General features: G+C 48.0%; 1 protein-coding gene across 1 annotated transcript in view; it reads left to right on the top strand.

Annotated features, from left to right (window-relative positions):
- IQCA1 (IQ motif containing with AAA domain 1) overlaps positions 1-17,795 on the top strand; it is a 155,192-nt gene extending 137,397 nt beyond the window's left edge. The window contains exons 17-19 of the mRNA XM_043578245.1: positions 4,998-5,175; positions 11,550-11,788; positions 17,200-17,795. Of these exons, the coding sequence (XP_043434180.1) occupies positions 4,998-5,175; positions 11,550-11,788; positions 17,200-17,322 (540 nt within the window). The 3' untranslated portion in view covers positions 17,323-17,795. The remainder of the gene's footprint in view (positions 1-4,997; positions 5,176-11,549; positions 11,789-17,199) is intronic.
- Positions 17,796-23,261: the final 5,466 nt, after the last annotated feature.

The following is a 23,261-nucleotide window of genomic DNA, read 5'->3' as shown; positions in this document are numbered from 1 at the left end:
CTTAACCATTTACTATATTATCTGCCTGTTATTATGGAGTTTCTTCCTTGGGCTTTTGTGGGGGGCGGGGGGGGGGGGGCGGGGGGTTGGTGCACAGCCTGGTTCAGTATCAGATGAGATCGGGCGCGCTCAGGGTGGTATGGCCGTAGACACGCCTGGTTCAGTATCAAAGTAAAGGCCCAACAAACACCCCTCCCTGTCCCAGGCCAGCCCGGAGGCTGGGTCTGAGAGATGACAGGTTTCTGCAAAGACCTGGGGTGGGGATTAAGGAGCAGCCCCTTTATGAGCGGGTCTTCATCCTCATGGTCAGAGCGCCATTTCTACGATTCCAGGAAGTCTCATTCCATCATGCCTGTCTTGTGCTTTCCCCTCTTTTAAGCTCCTCTGTTCTCCTGGGTGGAATCACGCAGGGCCATTGCTTCCTCCTGGTCGAGGCTCTGGATTCCTGTGGGCGCAGGAGGAAATGACAGGAAGATGCCTGGTGGTCTGGCCTCAGGCCCAGCCTACGGGATTCATTTTGCCATAAAAATTCCATCTCCTCTTCTGCTGTGAATTACTTTACAAAAAGTCTCCTCTAAACTGAATCCAACAACATAGAAAAAGGATTACACGCCATGACCGAGTGGGATTTACCCTGGGTTTAACATCCAAAAATCAGTTTGTGTAATATGCCGCATCATTGGAAGAAAAGACAAAAATCACATCATGCCAATACGTTCAGAAGAAGCGTTTGACAAAACCCAGCACCCCTTCGTGATAAAAGACTCAGCGACATAGAAAGTGAAGGGAACTTCCTCACATGATAAAGGGCACATACTAACCTCCACAGGTCATGTCGTACTTTTGGCTTTTCGCTTAATGTCACCTCTTCTCTCCAGCATTTTACTGGAGGTTCTCGCCAGGGCAGTTGGGGGGGGTGGGGAATGAAATAAAAGGCATTCTTATTGGAAAAGAAGAAGTAAACCTATCTCTATTTGCTGATGGCACGCTCTTATATAGAGAAAATTCTAAGGAATCCACAAAGAAAGCATTAGAGCTAAGCTAATCCAGCAAGCTTGCAAGATACAAGATCAACATACAAAAAGCAACTTACTTCCATACACGTGCAATGAACTTAAGAAACAACCATTTATCATAGCATCCAAAACAATGTTTGGGGATACCTTTAGCAAAGGAAGTAACAGATTTCTACTCTGAAAACTCCAAAAGCATTGTTGAAAAAAGTTAAAGGAGACCTAGATAAAAGGAAAGACCCATCAGCCTCATGGGCTGAAAAACTTAACATTGTTGAGATGGCAAGAATTCCCAAACTACCTGCAGATTCAACACAATTCCCATCCAGATGCCATCGGGCTTATTGGCAGAAATTGACACGCTAACCTAAGATCCAGAAGGAAATTCGAGGGACCTTAAATAGCCAAAGCAATCTTGAAAAAGAACAGAGTTGGAGTACTCAACACTTCCCAGTTTCAATTTGACAAAGGTACCAAAACAATTCAATGGAGAAAGTATAGTATTTTCAAAACACGGCACTGGGACAATTGGATAACCACCTGCAAAAGAATAAAGCTGGACCTCCTACCTTACACAGGATTCAAAAATCAACCCATAATGCATCAAAGACCTACAGGTAAAAACTAAAGCTCTAAAACCCTTAGAAGAAAATAGAAGCACAAATCTGTGTGACCTTAAATAAAGCAATGATATCTTGGCTATGACACCCAAAGCACAAACAACAAAAGGAAAAATAACCTGCCCCTCATCGAAACTAAAAACCTTTTTGCTGTAAAGGACGTCATCAGGAAAGACGACCCACAGAATGGAAGAAAGTACTTGCAAATCATGAATCTATCTGATAAGGGACTTGTACCCGCAACATACAAAGAAGTCTTACAACTCAATAATAAAAAGACAAATAATCCAATGTAAAAAGTGGGCAAAGGATCCGAATAGGCATTTTTCCAAAGAAGATAAACACACGAAGAGATGCTGAACATCATCAGCCATCAGGAAAATACAAATCAAAACCACAATGAGATACCCTTTCACATCCATTAGGACACCTAATTTAAAAAAAAAAAAAAAGGAAAAAGAGGGGCACCTGGGTGGCTCAGTCCGTTAAGCGTCCGACTCTCAGTTTCGGCTCAGGTCATGATCTCGTGATTTCATGAGTTCAGGCCCCGCATGGGGCTCTGCGCTGACGGTGCGGAGCCTGCTTGAGATTCTCTCTCTCCCTCTCTCTCTCTCTCTGCCCCTCCCCCGCTGGCACTGTCTCTGCGTCTCTCAAAATAAATAAATAAAACTTAAAGACTATTTTTAAAAAAAATTAAAAAAGGAAAAAGAAAGTGAAAAGAAAAATACATAATAACAAGTGTTCACAAGGGCATATAGGGAATTGGAAACATTATACTCTGCTTCTGGGACTATAAAAAGGCACAGCCACTTTGGAAAGTAGTCTGACATTTCTTCAAAACGTTACACATAGAGTAACTATATGATCTGGCAACTCAATTCCTGTGTGTGCCCAAGAGAAATGTTCACAGTGGCACTGTTCACGGCAGTCAAAAAGTGGAAACAACCCAAATACCCATCAACCGATGAATGGATAAATAAAATCTGGCCTTTCCGGACAATGGCTATCGTTCAGTAATCAAAATGAAGTATTAACGCATGCCACAACATGGGGGAACCCCCAAAATATGCAGAATGAAGAAAGCCACGGACACACACACACACACACCCCACATATTGTATGAGTCTATTTATGTAGAATATCCGGAATATACAAATCTGTAGAGACAGAAAGTAGATATCCTCTTGCCTAATCCTGGGCACAGTCTTTTGGGCCTGATGAAAATGTTCTAAAATTGACGGTGACAATATTTGCGCAACTCTACGAATGTACTAAAAACCACTAAATTATACAGTTTAAATAGATAAATTGTAGAGTATGTGAATTGTACCTTAATAAAGCTGATGTGGATATATCATAATAATGATCTAAACCTAACAATACAATATAACACAATATAATAATAATAAACATATATTTTAGGTCTCCTTTGCAGCCCTCAAGTGGGATAGGCCCTTTCCCCAGGAAAGAGACTTGGGGGACACCCCAGCCCCCAGCACGTCTCCTCTGGGAGGAAGGGGACCCCAGCAGAGCAGAGGGAGGAGTGCCAGTCTGGAAGTCGGGGTCCTGCTCATCAACTCCAGGACTCAGGAGGTCACACAGCCTCTCTGGGCCCAGGGTCTCGAGGACTGTCCCCTCCTGGAGAGGTAGGGAGGACCACGTGGAGAAGTCCATGCTGAGCAGAGAGAAGTACCTAGAACACAGTAAGCTCTCACGAGCTGCTCCTTCCTGGGATTACTCAGCTGGAAGACACGTAACCAGCCTGGATGTAGAAGTGCTGAGTCCAGGGTCAATGTTGGAGAAGACCAGCTCCCTGCCTTGTCCTTGGACACCAACGGAGGCCTCGAGTCTCAAGCCTGGTTGGGCCCAGAGCTCCCCAAGTTCATGCAACTTCCTACCAGTCTTTCCTCCTAATGGCCCCGTGGCCTCTAGGCTCCTGCCTTTTCCCACCGTCTCCCTCCTGCACCTTGTCAGTCCAGACATGGAACCTGGCCTTCTCACTACCAAAAGCAACCACCGCTGTGGGCACTGCACGGCCAACAGCCCCACGACACACAGAGGACACCCCTGGGCTTCAGAAGAACCCTGTGCAGCGCCCCTGGGGAGCCCCTTGCCCTTGCCCGGAAGGACTCCTCTCCCACCCCTCTCCTCTGGGCACCCCTGCCCTCCACGGCACTCAGTCGCACCTGACTCCCCCTCCCCTGTGCACAGCAGATGGTGGGCCCGTCCCTGACTCCCAGCTCTGCCGGGCCCACCAAGAGCCTCCTGGGGAGCAGGGCACCATAGCACATGAGTGTCCCTGTCCCAGAAGCCCCGCAAACCATACCCAACACTATCAGCCAGCTGTGGCTCCAATACCCTGCCGTTGACTTTCATTCCTGAGAGCGGGATTTATCAGACACCTGCTCTCCCCCAGGTGTTACTGGCCCTCCCTGTCTGCAGGGCTGTCTCTGGGCTGGGCTGCACGGGGACACGCAGGGACGCACAGGCCCGCTCTCTACTGGATGCTCCCAGCGAGAGCTGGGGTCTGCTCTGTTCCAGGAAAGCCACGTGGGGGCTTCTTTTGCTCCCACTCAGCTTTCAGGGTCTCACTGGCTCCGTCACCCCTCGCCAAGGGAGAGCGCAAGTGGCCGAGACCGTGCCCGGGGCTCCCCGGTGGAAGCTGTCTCCATCACCCCAAGCATCGTCCTCCTCCTCCCTCCTCGTGTGGCTGTGCGGTGGGGGCTGATTGAAAGCTGGTGCGTTGCCATGGCGACGTGGCCAAATCTGACCCCCACAGCTGAAGTCCTCCTCCCTGGGGCACCTCGCATCCTGCTCCTCTCCCTCATTAGTGCTGGGACTTTACTAAAATGATACAGGTTCAAACCCTTTCCAAACTGCTTCAGAGAGGTTTCACACTCTTCTGTAACCAGGTGTCTTTCAGACGTGAGATCCAGACCTGCGGTGGCTCACTGTCAGGGCCGCCGGTGAAGGCCGTCTCGGGTTCACCCTCAGAACCGCTCGGAGGGACGCGCGTCACCGCCGGGAGTCCCGGCACCAGCCAGCTTCCTTCCGTTTGCACATCGGCCCTGCGTCCCATTCTGGGGGTCAAGGGGCTAGAAAGATCGGTCAGGTGCTTCCTTCCTGCCCCCTTTCCAAGTCCCAATGCCAGATGTGGAGGAAAGGAAGGGTCTGGATTCAAACCACCCAGGCCAGGAAAAGCATCACGGCCTGGGCTCAGGACCAACTCGGAGCACCGTGTAATCGGGGCCTTGAGGCCGCTGTGACCCACGCTTGCCGCGGTGCTTCCGAGAGTGAGTGTCCCCCCGTCCTGGATTCTGTCTCTGCGCGCGGCCTCATTTCCCCCCCTCTCCCCTTCTCCCAGGTGGAACCTAAACGCCTGAAAAAACAGCTTCCAAAAATCCTGAGACTCCTGAAACCGGATGACAGGATTCTGATCGTGGGGACCACACGGCGGCCTTTCGATGCAGAACTTCAATCCTTCTGCAAAGTTTACCAAAAGATTATTTTGGTTCCCAGACCAGACTATGCTTCCAGATTCGGCAAGTACCTCCAGCCCCTTCCCGGGCACCGTGACTGGGGCGGGGCCAGGGTGGGGGCCTGACCGGAAGGTGGGTGCCCCTTGAGGGGCCCTGGGACGCCCACAGAGCCTGGGCCGTAGATACAAACCGCCCGGTCACGAGGGCAAGACGTGCATGTCTCTTCTGTTGTTAACTTCGTCCTTTTTACCCAAGACAAAAGGAAGCTGGACAGGGATACTTATTTTGGGCCCCGAAGGGGACAGAAGTCCTTGCGGGTGCTAACTTTTCTTTCTTTCAACGGGTAGATGAACACCGGTCGTCTTGGCCCCACAGTGATGGCGTCTTTCTCAGAGAGCATTATTCTTTCCACAGATTGATTTTTGTTAAGTTTTCCAGGCTCAAAGTATTAGCCCAAGAGCCTGTTGACTTACTTGTAATAACCATTGATGTTAACAAGAGCTTTTCCAGTTTTTTCCTCTTGAATAGACAAATTCAAGATCTATTTGTATTGAGATATATTTCTAAATGGGAATAACACGAAACAAGTGTCCCCGGAGGCAGTGCAGGGAAACCGTAAAGGGCCACGGGATACGAGTTCTGAGACCCGGTTCTGGGTCCCAGCTCTGCCACCGGATGGCCCGGTGACCTTGACGGCTCAGTTGACCTCCTGAGCCCCCACTGTTTCGTCTGTAAAGAGGACCGTTTAGTCTCCAGGACTGTCGTGACCCTTATCTGAGGGGACGGCAGAACACACAGCACCGTCCCAGCTCCCGCGAGAGCATGGGTGGTGCCAGGCACGAAGGGACCAAAGATGGTGGCCGTGGTTATGGAGAAGGAGTACAGGACCGGGCGGCAAGTGGCCATGGTGGGGGTGCTGGTGTTTTCTGTTATCTACTGCTGTGTAACAAACCGCCCTAGTGGCTTAAGACAACAGATCATTCCATCCCATGGTTCAGAGGGTTCACGGGCTCAGCCATAAGGTTCTCCTTCAAATATGTCGGGATGTTGCAGCCAGGTGTCAATTTGGACTTCATCTGAAGACTCAACTGGGCTGGACAGCTATGGCCGTTCACTCCTGTGACTGGGGCCGATGCTGGCTGTTGACCGGGAGCTCAGCGGGGGCTGCCAACCAGATAGGGTATACACCTGGCCTTTCCGTGTGGCTTTGCACAGCACAGTGGCTGGGTCCCAAGAGAGAGCGTCCTGAGAGCAAACGTTTCCAGAGGTTCTGACAGAAGCTGGAAGGATTCTCGTGACTCAGCCTCAGAAGTCACACACGATCGTTTTCACCAGACTCTACCGGTCAAGAGGAAGTCCCAGGCCAGCCCAGATTCAAGGGCAGTAGACTATACAAGGGGGTGAATAATGCAGTGTGGCCCGTTGAGGGGTCATCTTTACCCCTCATGGTGGTGGCAGTGATGGGCACGGTCGTAGATTTGGTATAGAGGTGGTGGTGGTGATGGAATGGACAAGAATGTGGGCACATGGGCAAGTTCGGTGGTGATGGTGATGGTGATGGAATGTGCAGGAAATTGCTCCCAGCGGAGTAGTAGTGGGGATGAGGCAGCGGCTATATGGTAACAGTTAAACGTCAAGAGAAGTGATGGAAAGGACCAGGTCAAACCTGGTTTCCATTCATCCTTCCCCAGTCACAATAGCATCCCCAAAACACAGGGGCTCTGCGGGCCTTTCCGGTTGGTCTTAAGCTCCCGGCCCATGTTACCTGCTAAAGGACGACCTTCTAGCCCCCACACAGTATAAACTTCCAGCTTCTCAGCCACTCCATGTGCCCTTTGTGCTTATTTCTATCTTGATAAACTGGGATCCTGGCTTCACACATCAATGTTATCCACAAAGTACAGGAGGACTTTGGTCTCAGTTCTTTCTTCATCATCTTAGTGGCATCTCCATCTTCTAGAGCCACCAGGCCCTCCACGGACACCTTCGTGTTCAGCTAGCACAAAAGGAAAATAGAGAAGACACTAGAGAGTATCTCACAGGAGATTCTAGGGACGGGGCCCAGAAGGGCCAGCTGTCGTTTCACTCGTGTCGCATCGGCCAGGATGACTCCCATGGCCCCAGTGAAGTTCAAGCGCACAGGGATGCGTGGCCCTGCCTGGAAAGACTCACACAATGGGGTGGGTGCCAGCAGCCCGTGAGTCAGCGCAGAGCGTCCCATCCTCCTGGCCTTCTCGGAACTTTCCCGCTCTCATTCTGGTTGGTCAGATCTCCTCTCCCAATTCCACAGACTTTTGGATGGTAGGTATACATCTTAAGCCATTTGAATGGAATAAGGTAGGGTGTTATTAATTTTAAGGCACCAGAGCATTATTCTTGACTTCGGATTGAATAGTTTCTACTGTTTGACAAAACCATAGGCCCTTTAAAAATGAAGCTGTTGGTGTTATGACAAGGACAGTTGTGGGGGTTTTTTTTGATGGAACGCCGGGCATGTGTTAGGACACAGATCACATTGCAGTTTCCAATATGAATCTCCCCGTGGCGGCATCACAGGGGAGGAAGGAGAAAGCATCCCCTCACCTGTGGGCAGATGATAACCTTGTGTGCAGGACTTTTCTCAGGCCCTGGGCTCTGTCCACTAAACCACGTGCTTCTCACATATTTCTCCCATGGTGGGTGATTTGTTCAGGCCGCCATTCTTGCTGACATCATAAATGCTGTCCGGCATTTCCTCTGGTGACCTTGAAGTTTTCATAGCCCCAGTGGCTGGGGCATCCATCTTAAAGAAAGACTGTTCCTGTCTTTGCAGTGATCAAAAAGTGGTCTCTTCCAGCCCATAAAGCGTGGACTGCAAATCTATAACTTGGGCCTCTGTTTGGCGGTCTCTCTACCAGCAGCAGAGCGTGGAAGGTGTTCGGGAACATTCATGATCCTGCTTCTCAGATCCCTCGAGGCAGGGTTGGGGAGGGAAGGGTGGGCCAGCTTGAGGAAACACAGTCCTTAATGTTTACCAAGTAGAATTCAGTATCTACCTTCTTTCTCCAAATCAAGCTGTTTTCTTCTAAATGTCTGTAAAGAAAATCCACCAGCAAGGTTGATTAATGCCTTGACTAGTCCCCAGAATTCCCTCTGGGCCTCCTCTCCCCACGTTCCTAATGCCTTCCTCTCTGGCCTCTCTTCCCAGGGATCTGTTTCACTAATATCCCAATTCATCACAGGCCCCCACCCCAGACCCAGTGTCTAATCAGATGAGTCCAGTCCACGTCTTCTGATTCTTCTGGCAGTCTAGTCTTCAGAGGCCAGAAGCTCATCCAAATCGTATTATCCCTTCCTGTGCTTTTGTAGAACCACCAATTAAACAATGACTTTTAAGACACTACATCATCCCAGGCACGCAGTTGGGAGCCAGGGTAGAATCCGTGTGGAACGTCAGAAAAAGAGAAGGGGATTCAGAGACCAGATTCTTTTCAGCCTAAAGAAGGGAGAGAGAATGTTGATTCATCTGAAGAAGCGAGGAGCCTTTCACATCCAGGAGAAGGAAGGCAAATATGGCACTCGGTCTGGGGAGCACCTCAGTGTGGGGAGCACCTCAGCGGCCCTCAGTGAGCTCCTCCACTGGTCTGGCACCCCCCCCCCATCACCACACCCACGGCCAGCCCCGTGTCTGTTGTGTTCTTGTCCTCTCCGCCTGCACCTGCTGGGCCAGATACTCGGCAGCTGTGGCTGCAGTGCTCCCTGTGGGGTTCCCATCTCAGTGAGCCCCTCAGGTTGTGACTTACTCTGCATCTGACTCCCCTCTTAGCCCCACAGCTGGTGGCTCTGTAACAGCAGTGGAAGCCGTTCTTTTAAAGGCAAGTCTAGTCCATCCAATATGAGAGGTCAAACTGATCCTCTTTCCTTCCCGTTCTCTGGCTCCTGTGAAGGCTGTGGCTATGTCCTGCCGTAGCTGTGACTGCTTCCCGAGTCCCCTTACTGTGCCTCCATTAACAAATGGTGAGCATCGGGGGGAAATCAATGATTTGTGAATTTGGGAGTACCTTGACTAAAACGCTTCATAAATATCAAGTATCATACATTTTAAAGAGTCAATCGTGTGTTCACATGTACTTAATGGACCAGAGTAATTGTGGTTGTTTGCTCCATTTGTGAAGAATCTTTACTTGGAGAGGCCCCTCGTGTTGATAAGCTGTGACCGTCCTAGCCTAGCAGGGTGGCAGGGATGAGAGCTGGGTTTGGTTTTTGGGATCCTAGACCCTCTGCGTTTACCGACTGCTTACTGACTGGTCCACTCCATGCCACGGGTAAGAAGTTTGCCCGGGTGCACAAGTCTGAAGCTGTCTGAGTTTCCAGTCTGGGGTACCTACTGGGTCCTCAGCTTTAGGGGCTCTATCCCGTGACTCTGCATAAAGCATGCCCTCTCCTCAGCTTCCAGAGTCACCGTCCCGACCTGTTCGCACCTTTTTTCGATGTTCTAATAAATCTGGACAGGGGACACACTAGATCCCAAGGAATGATGCCGTCTGGTCATCGTTCTTATTTTTCCTAAGGGTTGTATCTTCTGATATCTAACATTTCCTCAGTTATATCTAGCTAAGGGTAATCCTCACCTGCTATGATCTGTTTTACATAAACATTCTTTGACATGTTCTGTATTTATTTCATGCTATCTTTTATAATTGACGTTTTAATGAGCATTAGGAAACTTTGGTACAAAATGGAATGACAAATAATAATTATAGTTATAATTACAACAACAACAGCAATACAGCTACAGAAAATAAAGTGCCCACCATATATTACAACAGTGCTTTGTCTACATTCTTGTATGTATTTTTCACAGCAGCCCGAGAAGTAAATCAACTCCCATTTTACAGGCGAGCCAAAGACGGATTAGAGCCCAAACAAACCCGCCACGGAGGCAGCAGAGTAGATCCAGAGGGTTGGATGTTGCTTTAGGTTAATCTGGTGGCCCGTATGGCCCATGACACCCAACCTGGCACAGTTGGGAGACACTGAAGACCCCAGGGGGACATGCACCCCTTCCAACAACTCAGCTGACGCCAAGGCCAAAGACGACCCCCCCCCCACCGCCTCGCCACCAAAGAGGACGGTGGAGTTGGATTGTTAAAAGGACTCATGACCCCAAGTCCGATTCTATGATGTGACTCATAGATACGCTGAAGATCATTCTATTCCTGGACAGTAATTAGACTTTTTCATTTTATCAAGTGTTTTTTGGATCAATGTATTTGGATGAGCTAGTCATTTACCAGACCTGACAGTGCTCAGATTATATAACAGTGGTTATTTTTTTCCATTTTTTAATGTTTATCTTAGAGAGACAGAGAGAGACAGAGCGTGAGTAAGGGAGGGACAGAGAGAGAGGGAGACACAGAATCCCAAGCAGGCCCCAGAGTCTGAGCTGTCCACACAGAGCCTGACACGGGGCTCAAACCAATGAACCATGAGATCATGACCTGAGCCAAAGTTGGACACTTAACCGACTGAGCCACCCGGGGACCCAATATTGGTCATTTTTCTTAAAAAACTGTTTCAAGTATTCTTCAAGGAGGTCACAATGCTTGGGAGGCATTTGACCAGATCTTTCCAGCACTGAGAGTCTTTCTGAGACACGTGGTCTTAGCAATGCGTCACCTTTCCTCATTGGGTACAGCTAATGTGGAAAGGATATAGTGCTCTAAGTGTTACAATATTTGAAATGCTGTGTGGGAGTCCAGTCTATATCTAAAGTTGAGTAATTTCATAACTCATTTTCACACCGTCCGTATGTTCTAAGTGAAATCTATTTCCCCAGGTTACACTAACCCGGAGAACAACCAGGCACCCACCGGGGAGATTTCAGTCAACCTCTGCCCATTTACAGCTGTTGGGGTTGGGGGAGAGAATACAGGTCAAACTGCACCCTGAGGGAACTGAACCTCCTGGTGACGAATGGAGATTGGAATCTGCATTCCAATTCCACATATAAAAATAATGTACAAAGCCTTCGTAACTAAAAAAATTTTTAAAAAGGTCAAGCTTCTACCATTCAAACACTTTGGAAATGTAATATTCTGATGAGCAGAGATCTCATATATACCCTTATCTGAATTTCCAATTCTGGAAGATCTTGAACATCTTGGAAGGTACCACACTAAAACTATACTGAATGTGGTTTAATTTTTCCTTGTCTTGCGGATCTAGGACCTCAGGGCCATCAATATGTATGTCTTATGGTTGCAAATAACTCAGAGGGAAAAAAAGTATTTAGCTATATGGCTTCCTGCTCATTTGAATTACAAGTAAAATGAAGTGTTCCTCCTGTGCATCCCTTTCTTGGTGAGATGCCACTTTGTACCAAGAACTAGAAAATCCTGCTTTCTCTGTGGTGACCCTGGTTCTCTGTGTCTTTTCCGCCATCTTGGATGCCACAGTTCTGTGGAAACAGATAATTCAACGCAATGGAGGCATCATTACTAATGCTTTGAATATTAGTTGCCTGGCGAAGGTCACCGATGGCTTCACCCAAGGACACATAGTCCAGGTGGTTAAAGGCGTGCTCACGGACCGCAGAATCCACCGGCAAAATTACAAACCACTTGTGGCGGCGGAGTTCATGGCAGCGCTAACCAGGATGAGCCCGGTGTACCAGGAGGAAGAAGAGAGCTTTAAGGTAAATGGAACGCCCCTGTGGCCCTGTCTTAGCCACAAACACCTGTCACATGACCTCCTCCCTCTGGTTCCTGAGTTTCATGAATGTGTCGTACACAATGAAATTTGGAAACTCGAAATATTTCGATCACACATTCTTTCCAGTCTTGCCCGTGAACATGTGTCTTCCCGGTTTTAGGAAAAAATGTGGTCTATGATCTTATAAACTAACAGCCGAATTGCAGAATTGAATAGCAGCTTCAAAACCACTGGATTTAAACATACACACACACACTCGCACACACACTCTCAGGCACACACACACATCCACGCGTACATGTGTCGCGCCCGTTGTATTTCATGTAATGGAACAAGTTGTGCATAGAGAATATTATTCCCTAAATGGTGCATCTCAAGCCCATGCTGGTTTTAGCCCATATTTTATCCCATTCTGTGACGTTCATAGAATTTTTTAGATCTGGAGGAAACCGAGAACCAGCTCTTCCAAATCCCTGCTTTACAGGAGGAAAGGAAGTTGTGGAGAGCTCTGTGCCTTATGCAAGCAAGTCAACATTAGAGTCCTGGGTGCCCAGGCCAACGGGCACACCTCACACTCCTAATCAAAGTGAATATAGTTGTGTCCACTTTCTGGACCGGGAGGCAGTTTCCTTGGCCAACTGGGAAAACAAGAGAGGGAAATTATATCCGTGTGATTATACCCACCGCAACATTGGCCCTGCAATCATCGGAAAAAGAATCAGAATTCTCGCCTAAGCCTTATTGTGTCTGGAAGCCTGCTTGAGATTAGGAAAACTTCCCTTGGCATATAATAGTTGTCCACCAACTCTGAAAACCATGATTCCCTCCTGCTTTGCCACTAACGTTTCAATCCAAGGTAGAAAATAGTCACAATACTGATCGCCAAAATAATGATCCAGCGCGGGGATTGGTAAACGTTTCTATAAAGGGCCAGATAGCAAATATTTTAAGCTTTGAGAGCCCTGCAGTGTCTGTCACAAGTATTCAATCCTGTATCACAGTACAAAAGCGTTCACACACAGTATGTAAATGAATGGGCATGGCTGCGTTCTAATAAAACTTTATTGCAAAATCATGCAGCAGGCCAGATTTGGCAGCTATAGTTTGCAAAACTGAAAAGAAATTATTTCCAACTCCAAGCTGGAATTCCTGCCAAGGATTTGAACCAAGGCTCTTGTTAACTGTTTTCACCTTGCTAGAATTAATTGCAAATATTTATCCTCTGCACGTGATACGTCGTGTCCTCTTCTGAAATCCCCAATTTCTATTTGCCCTTCTGAAATAATCACCTTCCTCCTTGTTCTGAGGAGCTGGGTTTAGGGTAGCAGAACCTATGCTTTCTCTTAGCTGGCTTTTTAACTGTCCGAAGTGATTTGTAGACGTTTTTCTGTCACAGGTGCCTGAGGTCCAGTAACTGTAAGTGATCACACTTATTCAAGAGAAGGGTACGCCACCATTGTATAACCTGGATGAGAACATACATGCTTTTCACTTCCATTCTTGGCATATCTGATCACTTTATTCATTTTTTTTTCAGGAAACGAAATCATTTTTTACCACCATTACTACTAGCCCCCTCGCCCCTTCAATTTCTGCTTCTTATCAATAGCTCGAGAGCTTGAGACAGTGCCAGGCCCCAACTAGAGGCCCAATGAAATCGTTTAGTGGCAAATTTATTGAACAGATGGATAAATGGACAGGCGCTGTCACAGTGCTGAATAACGTGATGCTGTGGCTCTAGCTGCTGGTGATCAAGTCAATCATTTCTGCCCTGAGAAATTTGACCTAACCGTGCTTCTGACGTGTCAGACTAGGGTCTTGGCGATTCTCCAAACACATCATACCCTACCCTGTGGACATGATGGAAAAAATATTTAAGGATCATAATGGTACTAATCCTAATAACCTTAGGGGTACCTGGGTGGCTCAGTCGGTTAAGCATCTGGCTCTTGATTTCGTTTCAGGTCATGATCTCACGGTTTGTGGGTTCAAGTCCTGCATTGGGCTCTGTGCTGACAGTGCAGAGCCTGCTTGGGAGTCTCTCTCTTTCCCTCTCGCTCTGCCCCTCCCCCACTCGCGCTATCTCTGTCTCTCTCAAAATAAACAATCTTTAAAAACATATTAGTACTAATCCTAATAATGTTAGCTAATACTTGTGACTACTTATGTACCAGGCACTCTGTTAACTCATTTAGACCTCATAATCCCTCCAGTTTTCAAATGAGGAAATTGAGTCATAGAGAGTCATAGAGTCACAGAGTCATTCTGTGGTAGCAGAATAGTGCCCCCGGCAATGACGTCTACATCTGAGTCCCTAGAACCTGTCAGTAGGTTACACGGCAAAGGGGAGCTAAGGTTGCAGATGGAGTAAAGTTGTTAATCTGCTGAACCTAAACCAGATTATCCTGATTTCTACTGGTGAGTCCAGTGTAATCATAAAAAGCAGAAGAAGCAATCAGAAGAGAGAACAAGAAAGTCAGCAGCCTGGGAGGGATCCGTTGGAACGCCAAGTAGCCCCGCGGTGCCAGTTTGAAGATGAAGGAGGGGCCACGAGCCAAGACAGCAGGTGGTCTTGAGAAAGGGAATAGATTCCCCCTGGTGTTCCAGAAAGGAACGCAGCCTGCAGACACCTAGATTTTAGCCCAGTGAGACCCATTTTGGACTTCTGACCTTTAAGACTGAAAGATAATAAATGGTTTGTTTTACATCACTAAGTTTGTGGTAATTTGCTACAGCAGAAAAAAAAAAGAGCCAAAATGATTTGCTTCTAGTCACATAGCTAAAAAGGAGCAGAGCTGAAATTCAAACCATAGGCCAAAGAGAAAGACCATATTCTTTTTTTATAAAGTTTATTTATTCTGAGAGAGAGAGAGCGCACAAGCAAGGGTGGGGGAAGAGAGAGAAGGAGAGAGAGATCAAGCTGGGGAAGGGCAGAGAGAGAGGGAGAGAGAGAATCCCAAGCAGGTTCCACGCTGTCAGCACAGAGCCCGACGCCGGGCTTCATCTCATGAACCCTGACCCAAAATCAAGAGTCAGATTCTTAACCGACTGAACCACCCAGACGCCCCAATACTGTATGTAAATAAATTAGTAGGAGTTCATCACCTGACGTACGTGGCCACCTCACCTTACATGGAAAACAGAGCCAAAGCTAAAAGAAAGATGAGAAAAATCCCCAAGTGCCGGACAGAAACAAAGATAAATCTCAAACACACAGACAACCACATGCCTGGCATGCAGCATAGAGAAAAATCAGGGCTAGGAAACGAAAAGAGACTATACCTGCTGCTCCTTCCTCCGGGTCTGTGGTATGTCGACGTCACCGAGGAGCGTCATTATAAGACATGCTTCCGGATTTTGGCTTCACAGAATTGTGTAGAAGCACTGTGAGAGAGGGAGAAATAAGGGAGATACAACGAATACAACCAAAAAAGAGCCTCCTACTCAAAATGAACCTGAAAATAAAAATTCCAAAACATTTGAGGAAATCTAGTGCAACCTGACAAAGAGTTTAAATTAATACAATTCAGGTGTTCAAAATAATAAATGAAGGCCTCATTTCCATTAGAGATGTACACAAAGTTTTGAAACAGAGACAGGCAGAAATGGAATAAGAGATAATAATGGGGGAAAAAAATCACAAAAAGAAAGCGTAGATATAAAAAATATAGGGCTGCCTGTCTGGCTCAGTCAGTGGAGCGTGTGAGTCTTGATCTTGGGGTTGTGGGTTCAAGCCCCATATTGGGTGTAGAGATTACTTAAAAATAGAAGTCTTTGAAAAAAATTAAAAATATATAACTTAAATGGCCAAAAAAAAGTAAGAGAGGTATGAACTCTAGACTAGACATGGTCAAAGAGCACATTCATGGATTGGAGGATGCTCCCTCTGGAAGCAGCACAGAAAAACATAAAGATAAAAATCTATAAACTGCAATAAGAACCTTGAAGATATTGACACCCAAGCTAACAGAAGTTCTAGAGGAAGAGAATAAAAGAAATATCAGAGGAATAGTGATTTAAAGAAATACTTGCTGAAAATTTTCTTGAATTAAAGACATGAATTCTTGGGTTAAAAACAAACTCCAAGTGACCGGCAGGACAAATAAAAATGAATCCACACTCACATACATTATTGTGAACCTAAGAACAAGACAATAAGCCAGTCTTCAAAGATGCCAGGTTGCCTATAAAAAGCCAACAATGGAGAGGCCAGGCGTCTCTTTAACAGCAATCCCTACCAGAAGACAGTACGATCATTTCTGCAAAGTGCTGAGGAACAGTAACTGTAGGCCCAACATTTATCCCCAACTAAACTAGCACCCAGGAGACAGGAAAGAATAAAGACACGTTAAGACTTACAGAGACTGAGCTAGCTTCCCCCTCACAGCCACTCCAGGGAACAATTTAGAAATATTCAGTAAAATTGAAGATGCTCGTGCCTTACCATCCCAGGAAGTCTACTTCTCTGGATATTCTCCAGAGTTTTCTCATAAGTTTAAAAGGAGATATGTAAATATTGTGCATGTCAACATCATTCCTCACAAAAAGTTGGAAACCACTTATGTGTCCATTAATAGGAGAATTGAGAAACCACTTGTAAGATAGTCACTCAGTGAAATACTATTACTACTATAAAGTTTATGAACTAAAATGTTTCTTAGCTTTCAAATGAAAAGTGAAGGTTGAGAAAATGCATTCTCAGGACCAGTTGTAACCACAAGGCGCTTAGTTGGCACGTTGGCTCCAGTATTTCTGCCATGTTTTCAACAGTCCCCCTTGGCGTGTCTATGTGGTCTCCCCGTGGCCCCCGCATAGCCAGCAGTCTAGCTTCTGGTGGCCATGTGTGAACCATGGAGGGCCATTCACATGACCAAGAAAGCCCATGCCCTCAGGATAGGGTAAGATTCCCCAGAAAGATAGGAGACTAATTGGGAAGGGCTGGTAGTCAGATTTGGTCTGTGATTCTCTGAAACCATTAACTCCTTGAGATGGAAGTTAAAAGACAGGTTGGAAAACCCACTGAGAAAGAATTTGTGTTAAATATACATTAAATTCCCAAAGTTTAACGGCTGCTTGCCCCTTCCTTCTTAGCAAGTTTTTCTCTGTTTTTAAGAATATTCCCCTGGGAGGCACCTGGTGGGGGGAGTCAGTCATTTGAGCACCCAACTCTTGGGTTCGGCTCAGGTCCTGATCTCACAGTTTGTGGGTTCAAGCCCCGCGTGGGGCTTTGCTCTGACAGCTCAGAGCCCACTTGGGATTCTCTCACTCCCTCTCTCTCTGCCTCATTCACACTCATTCACACTCTCTCTCAAAATGAATAAACTTAAAAAAAAAAGAATATTTCGGTGCATGAGTGTCATTTTGATATTTTCCTATAAATCTGTTTCATTTCAGGACTGGTATGCCAAAACCCCTATGGGTAAAAAGCGAGCCTCGGCACTAACAGGAGGGATCACTGAAAAGGGGAAAGGAGAAAAGAAGGAAAAGAAAGGAAAAAAGGAGAAGACGAAAAAGTAATGCCTTTCTGAGGAACCATCCTCGAGTGTCTCAGGGATGGAGGCGGTCCTGGCTTGCCAGGGAAAAGGTTCACCATCGCCTGTCTGAAGAAGACCCAGGCCAACGCCGCGAGTTCGTCTGCCCCTGCGTTCACTCCGATCTTTGCAGGCTGTACAAGTTCAACGTCCATAGCAATTGTTTCTAGAGCTTGTAACTGTCTCTTAATCTACGTAAAGCTTCTATATAACCGAAATCCACTCATTACACACTCCACAATCTTTCCAGCTCATCAATACCAGTCACCAAAACTAAAATGTGATATTTAGAAAATGCACTGACTTGACAAACTAGTAGGTACCTTGAGTCTGTCACCAGCACTCCAGCTTTTTATTAACCCATATATACCGCATATTATCTTGCCCATATTTTGATATATTAAGTCTTTGCTCTATTAATGTATTTTAAATAATTGAATAAAAACCATTTTCTTTGAACTGACTCAGTAATTTGGTGGCTGAAGCTAAAAAAGACAAAAAGAAAAATTCACAAGTTTAAAATTCACAAGTTTCATCTTCTGACTTTGAAGGTGGGGAAACTAGGGCCCAGGGTCACACAGTGGACATCTGGGACAATGGGACCAAAGTTCTCCTCACTCCCAGCCTGCTGCTCTTGGGAAGCACGGGAATTTGGGCAGGCCAATGGCGGCAGAATAGCACTGTGGGAACATTGGGTCAATGTGGAGAAGAGGAAGCCTGAATGAAGAAGGAAGAAATGCTAAACGAGAACAAGACTAAGGCCACCCGAGTGGCTCAGTCGGTTAAGCATCTGACTTTTGGCTCTGGCTCAGGTCATGATTTCATGGTTTGTGAGTTCGGCCCCACATCCAGCTCTGCCTCCGTGCTGACAGTGTGGAGTCTGCTTGGGATTCTCTCTCCCTCCCTCTCTGCCCTTCCCCTGCTTGCACATGTACTCACTCTCTGTCTCTCTTTCTCTCTTTCTCACTTTGAAAAAAATAGAAAAATAAGGATCAAGATATAAATTTAAATTTTGTTTGAATATGAAAGGTGATTTGGTGGAAGACAGTAAGTAACTCACCTCAGAGTTGTGGTGAGAACGCCATCAGAGGAAGCAGACTTGAAAGGAATTTAATCTGAAACTTCAGAATATCCTATCCGATGGTTCTGGTCATGCCAGAGAAAGTTGTAGAATCTCCCTCCCTACAGACCAAGCTGGCTCTCTGGGTTTTCCCGATTCCTGGTAAGTTAGCTTTTCAATGCCTAAGACCACGTGTGCTTTCTGGGTGTCTTCCGGCCCCCAGCACAACGCCCTCAGCCTGTGTCTGCACAGGAGACGGGCACAAAGTAGGACAGAGAGAGGTGACCATGGGCCCATGTGCTGGGGACGTCCCCTGCACCCACAGAAAGGCAGCTTCCCGGTCTATGCACATCAACAACCCCAGCTTTCCAACTGGCCTGCCACAGACTTGCTTCCTCTTCTTGAAGGAACCTCAGTTTCTGCAGACTGTGGGCCTGCCCCCCACTACCCACATCAGCCTGTGTCTGGCCAAAGCCCAAAGTGGCCGGAGAGTTGGGCAGATTCCCCACCCACTCCCCTGAACCTCACTCCAGGAGCAGTTCAACTTCCACGTGTCCTGAGTGGTTGCACCAAGACCCTTCCTATCACGTCACATGGGAAACTGACCCTTGGCTGTGACTCAAGAAGAGACTTCAAGGCTCTAGAACTTGACGCTCATTACCAAAGAATGGGATCGGGATTGTAAAGAAATGAAAATCACGAGGGCTGTAAAGAAATAAACATTATTGAAATGTTACAAGTAGACAGTACCATGGAACTTGGTCGTCTCTTCATGACAAGCGCACTTGGTCATAACTCATAAAATCTGTGTTGGTAAAAATTAATAAACAATTTGGGGGTACCTGGGTGGCACAGTCAGTTAAGCATCTGACTCTCGATCTTGGCTCAGGTCATGATCTCAGGGTTCTTGAGTTTGAGCTCGGGTTGGGCTCTGCACTGACAGCGTAGAGCCTGCTTGGGATTCTCTCTCTCCTCTCTCGGCTCCTCCTGCACATCCTCTCTGTCTCTCTCTCTCTCTCTCTCTCTCAAAATAAATAAACTTTAAAAAAAAACAAAACAATAATTGAATGGCAGAAGCCCCCATCCAATAGAACTTCCTGCAGCGATCAAAATGGTGGTTGAGGTCTGTGCTCACCTATAGGAGTGGCCGATAGTCACACATGGCTATTAAGCACTTGAAATGTGGCTGGTCCAATTGAGGAACTGGATTTTTTACCCCACTGTTAATTTAATTGGCTTCATGTAGCCAGTGTGACTAATGTATTGAACAGCCCAGCTTTAGAGTGATTGGTAAGGATGACCTAACTTCCGTCCTCAGTGTCTCCTGCTCTTTCCCACAGCACACAGACGTGATCTCTCCTGGTCACACCATCTTCTCCCAAACTATGGCCTCCCATCTTTCAAGGTGCTAGATTTTCACTTGAGTTCCCCGTGGCTTGACTCAACCAGCTCTACCTCCTGGTTCCTTCCCTTCACCCCCAGTGAGCTTTGCCCCACTCACAGATGCCCTCTGCTCTGCATGAGCAGACCCCTTGTATGTCCCTGCCAATTCCACAGGAGCCCTCCTACTTGGGGTGTGTGGCAGGAAATGCATGGAGACAGGCACGTATACTCACACATAGATATTTTTTACACAATTTTACACACTTTTTTTACACAAATGATTACATATCAGACATATATTTTTCTCATTGCTCTTTTCAATACCTGGGGTATTGTTTTATATCAGCACACATAGATTGGCCTCATTTTGTATCAGCTACATAATGCCCCACTTTTATGGATATAGTGTAATCCAGATAGATGGATAGACAGATGATAGATAGATAGATAGATAGATGATAGATAGATAGATAGATAAGGGCACCTGGGTGGCTCAGTCGGTTAAGCGTCTGACTTCAGCTCGGGTCATGATCTCGCAGTTCGTGAGTTTGAGCCCCGCGTCAGGTTCTACGCTGACAGCTCAGAGCCTGGAGCCTGCTTCGGATTCTGTGTCTCCCTCGCTCTCTGCCCCTCCCCCACTCATGCTCTGTCTCTCAAAAATAAATTTAAAAAACGTTAAAAAAAATTGATGAGATAGATAGCATAATTATTTATTTTATAGCATACCCAGTCTTTGACACACATTTAGATTACATCCAGTCTTTTGTGTTCCATCAATGCCGCAATGATACCTTCATGCATCCATCTTGGTGGGCCTGTATGGGGGGAAAATTCTGTGAGATAAAATTTTAGAAGGGACGTCAGCAGGTCAAATTACCTGCGCATTTTCATCTGAGTAGCTCTTGCTGGGTTCCCCTCAGAAGAGGTGCCCAGCACACCTGTCCTGCAGAATGCCCATTTGCGTCCTCACCCACCAGGCAGGTTCTGGAACTCTGAGCCCGTCGGTGGTAGGTGTGTGAAATCCCAAATCCCCTGGAAAGGTGATGTAACATCGTGTGCTTCCGACACGGACACGGGAGGAATGGCGTGAGGAAGGGAAAAAAGGAGATGTGTGGGGTGGAGGGCAGAGGGGGCTGGCGGAAAGAAGGGCAGTAGATTCTTCTCTGGAGTTCTGCTGGGGCCTGAGCTATTCCTGGGCCATTATGTGGCATTTAGCTCCTCTTGAGCATGTTCTTAAGTGAAGGGGACAGTAATTAATGTCATTAACCCTCATTAAGAGAGTGTTCTATGGAACGGAATCTGATTAAAGTGGAATTAAAGCTCTTGGTGGCTCTGCACTTGGCCTGCCCTGAGGAATGAGAAGGTTTCGGGTTCAGAACCCGTGCGTGATGACATGGCATTTCTTAAAAGGTGTTCCCGAGACCACCGGGGCTTACGCAAACACCTCCATTTAAAACGACAGGTTTAGAACACCCTAACGCCATGTGAAATCTCTGCCTAAGCATAGGTCCACATGTAACAAGAAGGCAATACTTGTGGTAGGTGTCACAGGGCTGTTTCACAAGAGCGACACTTAGTTTCAGCCACTAATGAGACTAGGGGACACAAATGTCTGAGAGAAGTGGCTTCCTATGTCCTTGAAAGTCAAGACTTCCGGAGATGCACGGGGTGATGTTAACGACGGCAGAGGAAAATAAGAGGCAGTGGGCTTGAGCCAAGCTAGCAGCGACCTAAGCAGTGAGATTTGGAAAACCTTAAGGCCCTTGGCCCAAAACGGTGTCTCCAAGTCCCCGAAACCCCTCCATTAGAATCATTCCTTAATGCACGGTCCTAGAACGATTCCATCTCATTAGAATTCACAGCCGCGGCAGCACAGGGTTTCTTTGCTCATCTTCCAAGTCTTGTATCGAGCGCCTTCTGGGTACGACACGGGGGGTACAGAGCGAGCTGCTCCGCAGTCGGGTGGGGGAGGAGACATTCATAAAATGGTCATAGGACGAATGTGCGAAACCAGATCGCGCAGCGGGTGTGTGTAACCGAGAACCTGGGCTAAGTCCCTGGGACCAGGCTGGCCTCTGCCTGGCTTCGCCCCTGCGGGGACCCTTCTCAGATGGAGAATCGAGACTCCCTGAAGTGGCAGGACTGTCGGATTCTGTGGCTCTTCTGAACGGCTGCACTTGGGGCCCGTGTCATTACCGAAGGCAGTGTGTTGAGGGGCCTTGGCACAGGGGCTCTCAGTAAGGGTTTATGGCCTCGCAGCTGCTCCGGAATACACCTCTCCCAGTGGGCTTTGGGGAGGGAAAGGGAGCCCAGGAGTTGGGGGTCGGGGGGGGGGGGGGAGGGAGGCATTGTGGCCTCCTCCATGCTCCAGTTTGCTGTCAAATCACTGTCTTCTGGCCCCAAACAACTAACCCAGTTCCTCCGCCTGCCGGGAGCAGTGTCCCACTCTTTCTTTTGGGCGGGGGAGTAAGATTTTAGAAATCAAGTCCCTGTAGTGAAGTCTAACGATGGTTTAGAGCAAAGGCTTCGGCAGGCCCAAGCGCAGTCTCTCGCAGCTCTCGCCCTTGTTGGCTCTGCACGCTCCGAGAACCCAGAGGGCACGCATTTAGTCTCTGCCCCTCTGTGCCGCCGTGAGGAAGAAACCCAGCTATGACCGGTGCACCTGTCACGGTGCCCGGCACCACCTGTGTTCTCCGTGAACGTGGCTTGCTGCTCGATTACTCCTGATGCCCAAAGCAGACCCGCAGAGCCGGCGTGTACCATCGTGAGCACGTGGTGCTGAGACAAAGGAGGGGGAGGGGAGAGCGGTCGGGGAGCCCCTGCCTCCTTGGGGCCAGGGTGCAAGGGTCTCGTGGGAAACCCGGGACTCTCTGCAGGGTCCCCCCCACCAGCCTCCGCCTCCAGTGCTGTTTCCCTTTCCCTCGACGCTGTTTCCCTCGCTGGGGGTCAGTTTGGGGGGGGGGGGGTCTGGCAGACCTGGGCGCCTTGCCTCCTGAGCTCCGCCACTGGAGTCCTTGGCTGGCCTTGCTCCAACCCTCCTCAGGCCTCGCCCCAGCCTGCCTGGGAAAGAAGACCAGCCAGGGGCACCTGAAGGGGTGTGGCCTCTCTGGGGGCAGGGCGGGCCAGATGGGCGGGGCCCAAATCCACGGGCCAGCTGAGTGACCTTGGGCCGGTCCAGCCACGCGCGCGCGCGCACACACACACACACACGTGCACATGCGTGCACATACACGCAGCACATGTACACACACACACACACAGCTCACCACACACACACCACACCTACAGACCTGCAAACACACATACAAAGCTACACGTGCCTTCACCCACCCCACACATGTGAACAGGCAGGTGGACCTACACGTGCCCCACACGCACACACCCACACGCACGCACACGTGCACACACACACACCTCCCAAAGCCCCCATTTCCGCCGAAAGGCTGATGGCAGATGCCCGGGGCCCTCACCTCCCTGAGTCT

This window comes from Prionailurus bengalensis, chromosome C1 (genome assembly GCF_016509475.1).
Source record: "Prionailurus bengalensis isolate Pbe53 chromosome C1, Fcat_Pben_1.1_paternal_pri, whole genome shotgun sequence".
NCBI lineage: Eukaryota > Metazoa > Chordata > Mammalia > Carnivora > Felidae > Prionailurus > Prionailurus bengalensis.
This window is presented reverse-complemented; position numbering and strand designations above follow the sequence as displayed.